The 15,351-nt window shown below is 37.7% G+C and overlaps 1 protein-coding gene across 2 annotated transcripts in view; it reads right to left on the reverse strand.

The window, feature by feature from the left end:
* Positions 1-10,277, reverse strand: part of AKAP7 (A-kinase anchoring protein 7) — a 132,160-nt gene extending 121,883 nt beyond the window's left edge. Inside the window, exon 1 of one of the 2 annotated variants that reach the window (XM_077776116.1) lies at positions 10,157-10,252. In XM_077776116.1, the coding sequence (XP_077632242.1) occupies positions 10,157-10,168 (12 nt within the window). In that variant the 5' untranslated portion in view covers positions 10,169-10,252. Of the gene's footprint in view, positions 1-10,156 lie in introns of both variants that reach the window. The other variant, XM_077776115.1, reaches the window with a different exon arrangement.
* Positions 10,278-15,351: the final 5,074 nt, after the last annotated feature.

The following is a 15,351-nucleotide window of genomic DNA, read 5'->3' on the forward strand; positions in this document are numbered from 1 at the left end:
ATTTTTTTTTTTTGGTGTTTTTTTTTTTTTTTTTTTTTTTTTTTTTTTTTGCCATTTCAAACATTCCATAAGCCATTCTACAGACATTCAGAGAAGGAAAATCATAATCTTGGAATATAATAGTTATAATTGCATAACAACTCTTGTAACAATTCTGGTATCATGAGAATGAACTGGGTAAAATCCCAATTCAAAATACCTCTTAAAGGGGAGCCTGGGTGGCTCAGTCAGTTGAGCACCCGACTTTTGATTTTGGCTCAGGTCATGATCTCACAGTTTGTGGGATCGCTTGGGTCATGCTGTCAGCACAGAGCCTACCTGGGATTGTCTCCCCGTCTCTGCCCTTCCCATGCTCAGGTGTGCGTGCATGCACACACACTCTCTCTCAAAAATAGATAAATATTTAAAACAAACAAACAAAAATACCTCTTAAAAACAAACAAACCTCTCGGTAAAAATAAAGAGATACAGTGTTTTTCTAACTTCCCTTCTCTAATCTTATCTATAACTATTTAACTTTCTTTCCAATTGGAATATCTAAAATTTTCTTTTGTGGGCACCTGTCAGGCCTGTTCAGTAGAGCATGTGACTCTTTTTTTTTTTTAATGTTTTATTTATTTCTAGGAGATAGAGAGAGAGACAGCGTGAGCAGGGGAGGGTCAGAGAGAGAGGGAGTCACAGACTGAAACAGGCTCCAGGCTCTGAGCTGGCAATCAGCACAGAGCCCGACGCGGGGCACGAACCCATGAACCGCGAGATCATGACCCAAGCGAAAGTCAGACACTTAACCAACTAAGCCACCCAGGCGCCCCTAGAGCATGTGACTCTTGATCTCACGGTTGTAAGTTGAAGCCCTATCTTGGGCGTAAAGCTTACTTAAAAAATAAATAGATAAAAATAAACAAAATGTTCTTTTGTTAGGCATCACGGACAGGGCAAAGTTGAAAATTTTACAAGAGCTGGGCAAAAAAGAAAAAGAATCCTGTGACTATTCATTGCTATAGCACAGTTTTATTTGCCCTTGTAATAAGTTCATTATTACTATTTTTTAATTCACTGAGTCCTGCAGATTTATAGTCAGGGTTATTACACACTGAGCCCAATACCTCTTTTCCGTGGTTTGCATACCTTCTTTGTCTTTTATTTGCAAATTTTATTTATATGGACAGAACATAAAATCCCCTCTTTCCTTATCGAACTTCATTTTATCTCTAACTTTGAAATCACAATCTAAGTTCTAAAATACAATATGCAATTATTCTTTTATGTTATATGAAAATATAATGAGCAAAGTATTCATGTAGTATCTAGTTTACTAATAAAGACATTAAAGGTCAGTGACCACAGAAGCAAAATGGAGAACGCTTGGGCCATTCACCCTGTCATTCACTGGATTAGAGCTCATAACCTTATCTCATATATTTAATTCATTACCCTGCTAATTTTCATAATGATTTCACTAGCCATTTCAATGTGCTCTAATGAATCTGGTCATTTTAATAAAGGCTGAAATTCTCTGATCCATGCACGTGTTTTCCTACCCAAAGCACATGTCGTTTTATGCCATTTATCTAATTTTTCTTTAGGTTTTATTTATTCCCTCAAAAAAATACTACAAGAGAATGAATTATGGGAGAAATTACTTTCATTGTTATTGTTGGTTGACTGTCTTCACACTTCCTCTTAGACAAAAGGCTGAAAACAGACTAGATTCTTTGTTTTGATCATCTTTTCTTTTTTCTCAATGTTATGTAAGCAGTCAAAATCTTTGAAGTAACCATTCTTAAAACTCCTCAATTTATGATTTAAAATATTACCTTCTCTGTTTCATAGCATTATTCCCCCTCATTATCTGAGTAACTTCAGCAAATTACTAAAACTTAAAAAAAATTTTACTTCCTTCACTCAGTTTCTCTGAGGATTAAGAAAATATAAAGCTAATTTAGCAATGTACTAGATGCCCTCGATAATCTGATTATAAAATACTGTTCTCGAGATGAAATTTTTTTAATATTTAACTTAGCAAGTATACTTGGGCAAAACCTTTGTTGAGATTTATAAAAATCTACACGTATTGATAAGTTGAATCCTCTCAACTCCTGAAATAGCTGCAATTATTATGACAATTTTCTAGATAATGAGATTGAGCCTAGGCACTTGCTCAAAGGACACAATAAGTATAAGAGCTTGGTGCTGGGGAAACTGGACAGCTATATGCCAAAAATGAAACTGGATCACTTTCTTAACCACACATAAAAATAAACTGACAAAATAAAATAAATGTGAGATCTGAAACCATAAAACTAAAAGAAAACACAGGCAGTAATCCCTTTGACATCGGTTTTTAGCAATATTTTTCTAGATGTCTCCTCAAGCAAGGGAAACAAAAGCAAAAATAAATTATTGGCACTACATCAAAATAAAAAGCTTTTGCACAGCAAAAGAAATCATCGACAAAAGAAAAAGCAATTCCCTAAATGGGAAAGGATATTTGCAAATGATATATCCAATAAGAGGTTAATATCCAAACTATAAAATGAACTTCTACAACTCAACACCAAAAGAAAAAAACAAAAACAAAAACAGAAAATTAAAACATGAGCAGAGACATTTTTCCAAAGAAGACATACAGATGGCCAACAGACATGATGAAAAGATGCTCATCAGGAAACTAATTATCTGGAAACTGCAGATCAAAACCACAATGAGACTTCACCTCATACCTGGCAGAAGAGCTAGAATCAAAATGACAAAAAATAGGAAGCATTGGCAAGGATGTGAAGAAAAAGGATCTCTCACGCACTGTTGGTAGAAATGCAGGTTCATACAACTGCTGTGGAAGACTGTACAAATCCCTTTAAGGATAAAGGGATGCCTGGGTGGCTCAGAAGGTTAAGCACCTGACTCTTGATTTCAGCTCAGGTCATGATATCATGGTTTGTGAGTTTGAGCCCCATATCAGGCTCTGTGCCATCAGCACAGAGCCTGCTTGGGATCTCTATCTCTCCCCCTCTCTTAAAAGTAAATAATTTTAAAAAATATAATTCAAAAGCAGAAATACCATATGATCCACTAATTCCACTAGTGGGTGTTTACCCAAAGAAAATGTAAATGCTAATTCGAAAAATATATGCACCCCTATGTTTACTGCAGCATTATTTAAAATAGACAAGATACGAAATCAAGCCAAGCATCCACAGACGGACAAATGGATAAAGAAGATGTAAGTGTATTTATACAGTGGAATATAAAAAGAATGAGATCTTGCCATGTGCAACAACATGGACGGAGCTAGAGGGTATTTATGCTAAGTGATAGACAGAGAAAGACAAATAACATGATTTTACTTATATGTGTAACCTAAAGAAACAAATAAAAAACAGACTCTTAAAATACAGAGAATAAACTGATGGTTGCCAGAGGGAAGGGAGGATCAGTGAAATAGATAAAGGGGATTAAGAGGTACAAACTTCCAGTTATAAAATAAATAAGTCAGAGAGTTGAAAGGTACAACACTGGGAAAATAGCCAAAAATATTGTAATAATGTTGTATGGTGATAGAGGGTGACTATACTTATGATGGACACAGTAATGTATGGAATTGTTGAATCAGTATGTTGTACACTTGAAACTAATACAACATTATATGTTAATTACACTTCCAAAAAATTATTTCGGGGGGACAGAAATGGGCAGAGGCAGGGAGGGGGACGGGGAGTGAGAGAAAAGGGAGGGAGAGAGAGAAAGTGGGGAGGGGGAGAGAGAGAGAGAGAGAGAGAGGATCTTAAGCAGACTCCATGCTCAGTATGGAGCCTGCTATGGGGCTCAATCCCAAGACTTTAGCTGCAATCAAGAGTTAGATGCTCAGAAGATATGAACAGACACTTCTCCAAAGAGGACATCCAGATGGCCAACAGACACATGAAACGATGCTCAGCATCCNCGACCCCCCAAAAAAATTTTTAAGTTTATTTATTTAAGTAATATCTACACCCAACATGAAGTTTGAACTGACAGCCAGCCAGGTACCCCAAAAAAACTTTTTTGAAGATAAAGTATAGAATCCTGACAGTCTGACTCCACAGCCCTCACTTATAACCGCCAGAGTTTAACACTATTAGGAATAATGTTAGTGGACATGATCAAAGAGGAATAAATTTATTCAACTCTCTATTTACTGAATCAATGAAGCTTACATTTTTAAAAGCAAGTTTTTAAACACATTTAAAAATTCTAATTGTAGAGGCACCTGGGTGGCTCAGTCCATTAAGTGTCTGACTTTGACTTGGGTCATGATCTCACTACTCATGGGTTCTAGCCCTGTGTCAACTGTGCTGACAGCTAAGCCTGGAGCCTGCTTCTGACTCCTTGCTCCCACTCTCTCTCTTTCTCTCTCTCTCTTAAAAATAAATAAACACTTAAATTTCTTTTGGAATTCTAATTGTATTTTTTCATAAAAAGAATAAAACACACTCATAAAAATTTGAAAATTAGAGAAAGGAACCAAAAAATTGCTCAAAAAAACCCTCTCTTAACACAACCACTGTGAATTCTGGTGACAGGTCACACAAAGTATTCACACTTTTGTAAACAAACAGCCCATACTTTTTTCCACCTACCTTTTCACTTTGCATTTTAGGTAGGAAATATTCCTCATAACACAGTTTTCAGAAATATGATTTTCATAACATGTAATTGCATAATGTGTAATTTAAGGCATTAGGATAGCTTATTCAATCACTCTCTAATTTGGGACATTTGGAGTTTTTTCCCAATATTTCCACTATTTCACAAACACTGTAACATATATTTATGAATAAAACCTCTTTCCACAAGTAAGACTATGTCCTTGCATGGGGAATACCATAAGTGGATCTATCCCATGTCTGAAGATTGCTGGAGACCCCAACAAACTCCATTCTAAACGGACTTAGTACACTGTCACAAGCAACATAGACAGGACATTAAAAGCATTGCATATTCTTTTGAAAAGATATTGCCAATCTGATAAGTTACAGTCATATTTTAAGGTACATCCTTTAATACATCTGAAGTTGGATAACACTCAATGTATTTATTTACTGATTGAATTTTATTTTCTACGTCCTTTGCCCAGCACCAATGTTACCTGACACACTGCAGGCACTCAATGTTTGTTGAATGAAATAATGTATTTATTGGGATTTTCCAGGGTTTTTTGTTTTGTTTTGTTTTCTTGTGTATTTTTTAAAGGAAAAAGATAAAACCTTTATATTATTTGACACAAATATTTGCCTCAAGCCCCTCTGTAAAAATTTGAATGTGTACTCCATGCTTCCCCAGTCAATCAGAGATGACACAGAACATAACTGATCTTTTTAAAATTTTTTTTAAAGTTTACTATACATTTTCTTAGTGATATCTATACTGAATATGGGACTCAAACCCATGACCCCAAGATCAAGAGGCAAGAGGCATATGCTCTTCTGAACGAGCCAGCCAGGTGCCCCTACTTTATCCTTTTTTAAAACTGACTCACAAGGGGCCCCTGAGTGGATTGGTTAGTAAAGCATGCAACTCCATCTTGGGGTCAGGAGTTCCCGTCGCATGTTGAGCACAGACATTACTTAAAAAAAAAAAAAAAAAAAAAAAATTAAAAAAAAACTTGGTGTATNAGGAAGTTAAAAACAGATTTGGGATAATCACTTAGTATAACACGTGTTAAGATTCCATCTTTATTTGACACAGCATTTTTCCTTTTTTTAATATTATTTTTTCACTTTTTCAATGTTTTTATTCATTTTTTGAGAAACAGAGACAGAGCACAAGCAGGGGAGGGGCAGAGAGTGAGGGAGACACAGAATCAGAAGCAGGCTCCAGGCTCTGAGCTATCAGCACAGAGCCCGATGCAGGGTTAGAACCCATGAATCATGAGATCATGACCTGAGCCGAAGTTGGCCACTTAACTGACTGAGCCACCCAGGTGCCCCTGACAGAGCATTTTTCTATAAATTTTTTTTTCAGGAAAAGGTAGGTTTCAATCAGTATTTTAAAATGCTTAAGAGTTGAAGAACTCTTTAAAATAAAATTTAATGATATTAGCTAATAAATAAGTAACAAAATAATAATTTCCCATATCTTTAAAATCTCTAATAATTAAAAGGTTAGAATTCTGTGTGAGGTAAAATAAGGATTACAGTAACTTTGATGTGAGAACTGAATTCTATACTTTTGAAAAAAGGCACTCAAATATTTGATTTAAATGTGGCTAGATAGATAGGGCTATGAGTCTCTTCAGAGAATTGAGTCAGTTAAACTAAAGCTCCCCACCAATTTACACTTCATGGGAAGCACACTAAGCTATTCCTACCAGCAGTAGAATGACTCTTCATTGCAGACTCTCATTCAACTTTCAGAGTCAAGACTAACAGAAACTCCAAACCTTTTCTAGATGGCTTGCTGGGTTTCTACCCAACTAATTAATGACATTTCCATCCTGTAAACAGAACAGACCCACCCAGACCCAGGTCAACAACTCACTAATATTATATTTCCTCCCAGATTATGTTCAACCTATAGAGCCAAAAGATGTGAGTCAGGTTGTACTACTTCCTCGATATTTGTAAAAGATTTTCTTTCACACTTACATTTAGATATTTTATTTCCAATGTGTATATTTATATTCTAATATATATAGTTTGAATACGTTTTATATTTAATTCAACATAATGCTCTAATACACCTTATATTGTGACTTATAATTCTAGTAAAATAACCTCTTCTCAAAAACAAAACAAACAAAATATTTAAAGACCCACTTCGGCCAACAAGGCCACACGACCCTGACCGTGACACAGCACCCACCCTCAAGGTAACACGGTTGGCAGTGCCTAAGACCGTCTGAACCAAGCATTTGGGGAGGAGTTTTCTTATTGGCAAGGGTTCTCCTTCCCATGGTGTTCTTGTTAGCACTACTTTCCTCATCACTCTGCCAGGGTTTCTATCGGCAAGAATTTCTTGGCAGTTAACTCACACTTTCCACCCACCGAAGGAAACTGAAAGAACCAAAGGCAACAACCAGCAACATGAGAATTTTAAGGCTGTCATTTACCACCAGCTAGGAAACTGGTTAATTTTCCATGTTAATAAATGTAAGAGAAAGCCACCCAAAGGCCATTCAAACCACAAACCAGTTCTGGATACAAACGCTATTCCTAACTCTATCTTAAGTTGAAGGGGTGACAATGAAACTCCCGGTTTTTGTGCATTTCTATAAAAATCTCATTTCACAGAAACTAGCTAGTTGTTTCTAGTGTCTGCAGAATTTTAGTATGTTTCTAGTGTCTTAGTCAATGCTATTATAAAAATGAGAGAGAACAAGTTGTCCCCAAATAACTAAGGGATATGTTTCAAAGCTTTTGTAAATAGCATTGGTGCATTATTTTACATCTTTAATGGCCCTCTTACACATATTACGTCCTGTGATCTGTAGAGCAACACTGGGAGGGAATCAGGAGGGAATCCCCTACGGTTCACGGTCGAAAAGCCCAGCTCATAGAGTTTAAGCGTCCAGGATTACACGAGTAGGAAATGAAATAACCAAAACGCAAAACACAAGTTTTCTCTTTCTCTCATACCACACTGACTGTAAGTTGGAGCTTAGAATTTGAAATCTATCTTCCCACAAAAATAATATTGTACATGGTGGTTTGGAATCTAGACTAACCCACAAAGACCTCTAACTCACAAAGACTGAACTATCAAAAAGTATGATAGAGCTAAAAATGGACTTGTGTGTGAGCCTGGGTGGCTCTGTCAGTTAAGCATACGACCCTGGATTTTGGCTCAAGTCATGATCCCAGTGTTGTGGGATCGAGCCCTGCTTTGGGTTCTGTGCTGAGCATGGAGCCTACTTGGGATTCTCTTTCTCTCCCTCTGCCCCTCTCCCCCTGCCCCTCTCCCCCTGTTNTCTGACTTTGGCTCAGGTCACAATCTTACAGCTAATGAGTTCAAGCCCTGTGTCGGGATCTGTGCTGACAGCTCAGAGTCTGGAGCCTGCTTTGGATTCTGTGTCTCCCTCTCCCTCTCCCATCCCTCCAACTTGTGCTCTGTCTCTCTCAAAAAATGAATAAACATTAAATTTTTTTTTTAAAAAAAGGACTTGTGCAGATAGACCCAAGCCCCTAACTTACATGCTTAACATTTCTTTAGTAATAAATATAACATAAACTACAGAGAAAAGATTGTATTTGTATAAACAATTAGCCAACCTCCCAATCCTCTGAAGAAGCAACTAGTCCATTCAGAGCAGGAAAGGAGTGCAGAGCCACAAACACATCCCCTTCCTTCTTTCTGGTCCCGGTGGTCATTGTTTCTCCTCACCAGGGGAGGTATAAGAATAACAGCAGCTTCAGAAATAGGATTTGCTCTCTGAGATTCTGGCAGTATCTCACTGTCAGTCCCAAGTAGAAGCTGTTTGTTCCAACAGATAAGCCCTGTGTCAGTTATGTAAAGTCGTAAGTACCCAGAGCTGGAATGGTAAACAAGTTCCTTTCTTGTTCCCGCCTCACTGATGAGCACGCCAGTGGGAATGATTCAGATTCCAACAGGGTTCAAGGGCAAGAAGGGTGGATGGGAGATGCCCATCACAGACATGTAGGCATGGTTACTCGGGAAAACTCTTCTTTGTTTTATACCCAAATTAGAGAAAGTAGTGACATCAGAAAGAGGGGATTGCATTTTTTAGATAATACTCAATTTATTTGCTTAAAAAGTAGGAAGTTAAAAGGAAAACAAGATTAAATCCTTGCTATTCTTGCCCCTTGTTTCCAAAGGATACCTTCTTCTACCTAACAGGTACAGTCCTTCATATAAAGGTTTCTCAAACAGCTGTAAAACCCATAAAAGCTGCTTTTCTCTACAAGCCAGATGTAAAGGAAAAGATAGGAAACTGTGCTGTGCCTGAGCAAATACCTCTGTCCTTCCTTTTCCCCTGGGATTATGGAAGGGGAAGAAAATTACCAGAGATTTAATACATTTTAAGTATCCCTCTCTCCCTACATCATCCCAAAATATAAATCAGGCTTGCTGGGTAAGAAGACAGTGAGATGGGGAGCAGTGTGGTTTCTGAGGCTGGACGAACACCAGAATCCCATGGGATGTTTAAAAACAAAAGCGATCCCCAGGCCTCGCACAAAGGTGGAAAAGAGGCCTCTGTGCTTTTCCATCACTGCACAGAGAATCCAGGTGATCAGCCAAATCCAAGTACAGTTAATATAAAGGAAAGGACCCCGGATGGTACATACTTACCCACCAGGCCCGTACTCCTGTCAAATCTTCGGGACGCCTCGAGGACACCCACTAATGCCACATCCAGGTCAGACACCTCTCCTGACACACCCTTGCCCCTTACACCCCCCACCATCCTGCACAGCATTCATCTTAAGACATTCCAACTGTTCACCAAAGAAATGGCTAACAAATCCGAAATCACAAATTCCGCAAGTAGTTATTTTCAATTGTGTGAATGGAGCTAATTCACTTCTCTGAGTATCACTTTTTTCCCTAGAAATGAAGAGATTAAACTAATTTTTTTAATGTTTTTTTTTTTTTAATTTATTTTGAGAGAAAGAATTCCAGGGTAGGGACAGAGGGAAAGGGAGAGAGAGAATCCTAAACATGCTCCATGCTGTCAGCACAGAGTCTGACACACGGGGCTCGAACTCATGAACCCTGAGATCATGACATGAGCAGAAACTAAGAGTCAGACGCTTAACCGACTGAGCCACCCAGGTGCGCCCTAACTGTTTTCCCAAACTACCACCCAGCTTTATTGCTCAAAATGCAAGCTAAAGACTGAGAGTAATAAGGACCCCAAGAAGACAGAATCTATACCCATGGAGGCCAGAGTGGGCCCAGCCCCTTCTGCCACCTGGACAGATGTTCCTTGGTGGCAAGGAACCCCACCACGGGAGAGAGCCAACTAATTTCTTATGGATCCTCTAGTTATAGAGCCTCGGTCAAGATAAAACTGTATCAAATGATAGCAAGGCTCTACAGAAGACAAAAGCAAAGTAAGAGTCAGTAAACATTTGTAGACTACATTGCTGCTTTCGCTTATTTTCTATTCATGGGTAACCTGGATGATAGGCAAATCTGTCTTGTTTTCAGTACTTACTTGCACACTCATCTTGAATATCTATAGTGGCAAATGGCATGTCTATCAGAGAATCCATAGCAGTAGCTTCAGATTCTTCTGATGTTTCCTGTTCTTTGGACACGTTTTCACACTCACTGGAATCTATGCCTCCTGTAACAGATCAAAAAGAAAAATGTATTATTTAGCTTATTTTTAAAAATTAGATCCTACACTAAAACAAGTCAACTGAATTAAAAATAAATTAACATCTGTTGAGAAATGATACAACTTGTATTCAAACATATTTTAAAGTTATATATTTATACCATATTCTACATTTTGATATTCTGCACTTTTCTCTCAAACAGCATTAATAATTTTTTGAAATAAGTATTCAACTCAGGGTTAGACGGAGACAGAGTTAATTAACGGTCCTCAAGCTCTTTTCTTCATTCTAAAACTACATTTTTCCCGTACCCTTTTTGAAAACAAACGAACAATGTTTTGTCAGTCTCTTCCACGTTTATTTTTAACAATATGACTTATATGTACTCATTTGTACAAGTTCTAACCTTTCTTTTTTTTTTCAATAAAGACTTCCAAGTTTTTTCTATGATTATATTCACATTGGAAATTCAGTTTAAAATTCAGCTCTAAATATGCTTTTCCTAAGAATTCACTGATTCAAAAGCAAAAGATCTTATAGTTTCCCTGACAGGCGTCCCAAGGACATTCGCTGATATTAAAGCCACATTTCACGTTTGGTCTTTTTGTTTTCTTGTTACAGGTGGAACAATCCTATGTCCTGGGTGGAGGTTAAGGGAAAGAGGGTGTCTGTTCAAACTGATAAAGTTAATTACAAAATGTATCAGTAGGTGGCAGTTCCAGTACCATTATTTTGCAACACTTTTATTGACAGAACACAAGTGTGGTTTGAAGTAGGACTGAATAAAATCTTGGGATAACTGTACTTACTAAAGACTAATTTACCATGAAAGGTGTTAATGAAGTCACTTACTTCATTCTGTGCCAATCTTCTATTTTCACATATAGTACCTAAAAACCACATTCCATTAAGAATATGGCTTACAATGCGGGGAGCCTGGGTGGCTCAGTGGGTTGAGTGTTCGACGTCAGCTCAGGTCATGATCTCATGGGTTCATGAATTCGAGCCCTACATCGGGCTCTGTGCTGAATGCTCAGAGCCTGGAACCTACTTTGGATTCTGTGTCTTCCTCTCTACCCCTGCGCTCACTCATTCGCTCTCTCTCTCTTTCAAAAATAAACATTAAAAAATAATTTTAAAAAAGAGTTGAGGAGGAAAAAGAAGAATATGGCTTATAAAATACACCATAACTATCACTAAAAGGTCAGATTAATGCGTATACCCCAAAAATCTAAATTTCTATTGCAATCTGAGTAATCTCTATTGTTCTCACATACACAGCACACATGGACACACACACCCCTAATTTCTAGATATAAGCAAAAAAAAACACAAAAAGGTTTTTATATAAATCAGTTGTGTTCAAAACCAAGACAAACAAACTAAAGCATTAGTACATTCTTAATAATGATGCTATTTATGAAGTATGGGTGGCCGGCACTCAGGTGTTCAACAAATATTATTTTAGCATGAGCCTAATCATAAACCTGTAACTACCTGAAATATGAGAGAACAAGTAGATGTTTCCTCTCTAATTTTACGCTTGCATTGAAAAATACAAATGCAGGTTATACCTAAACAAAAATTTTAATAGATCGATACATATCTAGTACCTTCAGGCACCTGCAGCTATAAAGAATTATCACTGACCAGCTTACACTTGAAAAGGTAGCGGCAAAAATTATTTGGGCAGTTAAACAGGCACATAGCTAAATGAAAATGAGAACAAAATGAAATAAACCCAACTTTTGTTTTACTCTATTGTATCCTTAATCTAAGAACCTATTACTAAGCTCTGAAGACCTAACATACACCATGGTTACTGTAATTAAATACTGTAGAATATACCTGATATTTGCTGAGAGACCTTAAGCATTCTCATCAAAAAAAAAAAAAAGTATATGAGGTGATGGATGTGTCAATTAACTTGACTATGGTAATCCTCTCACAATATACTGTAGAAAATCATCACACTATACACTTTAAATAGATACAATTTTATTTGTCAATTACATCTCAATAAAGCTGGGAGGAATAAAAAGAACTCAGTGACATGAAATTGGCCATGAGCACTGACATTTCAATTGGAGCTCTAAAGTTCATGTGCCACTTGGACATAAACTGGATTCTTGACAGTATGTGGAATGGCACAAGAAGTTGACTTCTGGGCCCTAATACAACCTTTGAAGGCAAAAGGAAGACTTGAATGGCATGATGAATTAAATTTTGTCATTTTTTAAGTGAAAAAAGTTCCTGAAATACTTTAACTTTTAATTAACCAGTAGAGGACACGTGTGATGTGGGTCACTCTGGCTTCACCGAAAGCAGACTCAGGAAGGACAATGGTGATAACAATGGCATTCAGGTGACGATGCGAGGCCAGCTGCCTGCTGTAACAGAAAGGGCTTCGTACCAGAAAGAAGGCCAGCATTCCAGCATCATGCTGCTCCCACTGCCCATGTGATCCCAGGCAATTCACACCAACTCTCCAGGCCCCACCATTTATCGCCTCTCCTAGATGACATCATTGTCCTAGTTGAAAAATTCTAAATCCTAGCTGCACTTTAGACTCACCCGGAGCTTTTTAAAATTACCAATGTCTGCGTCCCACTCTAGGTCGATGAAACCAGGATCTCTGGAGATCAGGGCAACTGCTGGTATTTTCTTAAAGCCTAATATGCAACAGGAGTTTGAAAATCATGGCTCCAAAAGATCCCCTCTCACCTCACACATACCTTGATTCTACACCACACCGAGAGGTTATGTTAACAGTGGAGAATAATCAACTTAAAAGTAGAAACTCTGGGGCGCCTAGGTGGCTCAGTCGGTTAAGAGTCTGACTTCAGCTCAGGTCATGATCTCACGGTTCATGAGTTCGAGCCCCGTGTTGGGCTCTGTGCTGACAGATCAGAACCTGGAGCCTGCTTCAGATTCTGCGTCTCCCTCTGTCTCTGCCTCTCCCCCACTCACGCTCTGTCTGTCTGTCTCTCTCAAAAGTAAACATTAAAAATAATTAAAACAATAAAAAAGTAAAAACTCAGATCAGACGTTCCCTGTTAGGGAAAACTTTCCTGATCCCCAGCTCAGGGTTGAGTTAGGGAATCCCATCTCTTTCCTCCAGTCACAGTACAAATACACTGTGGTAGGTGTCCATTAGTCTGTCTTCTCCTTTAGACGCTAAGCTAAAGTAATCATATATAATTTACCACCCATACTGGAACACTTTTGAAAGTGAAAGGGGACACTTTTCATAATTACATCCCTATCAATAAGTATGGTCCCCGTATTCTAAGTTCCTTAAGTGTCGCTTCTCATTTGATTCCTCAATGCCTGTACAATGTTCAGCTCACAACTGGTGACCACTACATTTGTACTGAATGACTGGACACAGAGAAGCACACATTTGAGAGTGGCTAATAAATCACTCAAGTTATACTGCAGTCTGGCTACTCAATGCCCAAGGAAAAAAAATCATTTCTGGTGCTTAAATGACAGCTTCAGTACATCACAGATTCTCCTTTTCAAAGGATGACGAAGGGAAGGTACCACTATCCCATTCAACATAAAAATAAAAGGTAAAGTATACGACTTGTTCAATATAATTCTCCATCTTGCTAAATAAAGCATATATAAACTCTTGAATGCAGTGTTATGTCAAAATCAATGGTACAGAACTTGAAACACAGACTTCGTTCCATTAAACTACAGAACAATAGAAACCATTTTTGTAGACACGAATTATTAAGTCAGAAAAAAGAGAACACTGCTTTCAAATAGCTCTTGAAGAAACTGCTGGCCCTTCTCCAGAGCAATATTTCTCAACAAAGTTCAAATCTAGAAGCCTTCCTCCAGTTCTCTAAGCTCCACTGTTTGGGCAAAGGTGGCAGACGTGACGTAAAGACAGCCAACCTAACACTTTTTTACAGAAGCTGGAAGGACTCTGCTTTTGAAAAACTACCTTAAAATAACTGACTCTTAAATAATAGCACTTAAACCATAAACTGGTTGTTTTGAGCACTTAAAACTTAGTCTAATCATAGTTGAAATTCTATCTTTTGCACAAATCCAAATAAGAATGATGCTAAGTGCATTCGTAACAAAAATGAAGGGAAACTGGTAAACTACTACTACTGAAAACAACAGCTAACACTTAAGCGGAGAGTAACGGTCGGCAAAGCTGGAAGCACTTTATAGGTAATGACTCATTGAATCCATACAACCATGCCATCAGGGAGGTACTATCAACTTAACTGACTTTACGGACTAGCCAGTTAAGTACCTTGCCCAAGGTTACAGCTAGGTCTGGGGCTAGAATGTGAATTCTATCACTCTGCTGTCAAAACTTCTTTCCTGGCAATACATCCTGCACCCTCTTACACATACATAGTTTATGGAGCTGTAAACTGAGGTAATCCTTTCAAAACACATTCTGGCAACAGATCAGGAGCTATAAAAATGTTCTTCTCACTCATACATCTGTATCTATCGCATATATTGACAAAGACTCACCACAGCTTCGTTTAAAGAAAAAGTTACAACTTAATAGCCTAGTAACAGAGAAATAAAGCATATTCACTCTAATGACAACCAAGGATAGTGGCTATGAAAACTGCTACAACGAAAACGTTTACAACTAATACTGACTTTTTGAAGCAAATACAATATTGCATACGTTCTATATAGACAAAAGCTAAAGGAAATATAAATTATTTCTAAATGCTGACAGAGCCATACTCAATGGATTTGTATTTTTCCCGTCTGCTATTCAAATATTTTAAATAAAATATTACTTTTCCAAAAAGTTAATGCATACATATAAAATATAAAACTATACATTAAGTATACACAAATATTCAAATACACGTGCACTTCAGCAAATGACTTTACTAAAAAGACAGGCCAAGAGAGGAATAAAGGATAGTTTTGCCCTTTGTCACAAAAAAGGCAAATTTCCTATTTGGATAACAAATTGTGACTTCATTAGGCATGATTCTTCTACGCAGTCTGCTAGTTACATTCCCCAAGATCCAATGGAAAGGGTCACTCTGATCCATGCTAGTCCTGGCCT

The sequence above is a fragment of the Crocuta crocuta genome, unplaced genomic scaffold (assembly GCF_008692635.1).
Source record: "Crocuta crocuta isolate KB4526 unplaced genomic scaffold, BGI_CrCroc_1.0 scaffold25, whole genome shotgun sequence".
Taxonomy (NCBI): domain Eukaryota; kingdom Metazoa; phylum Chordata; class Mammalia; order Carnivora; family Hyaenidae; genus Crocuta; species Crocuta crocuta.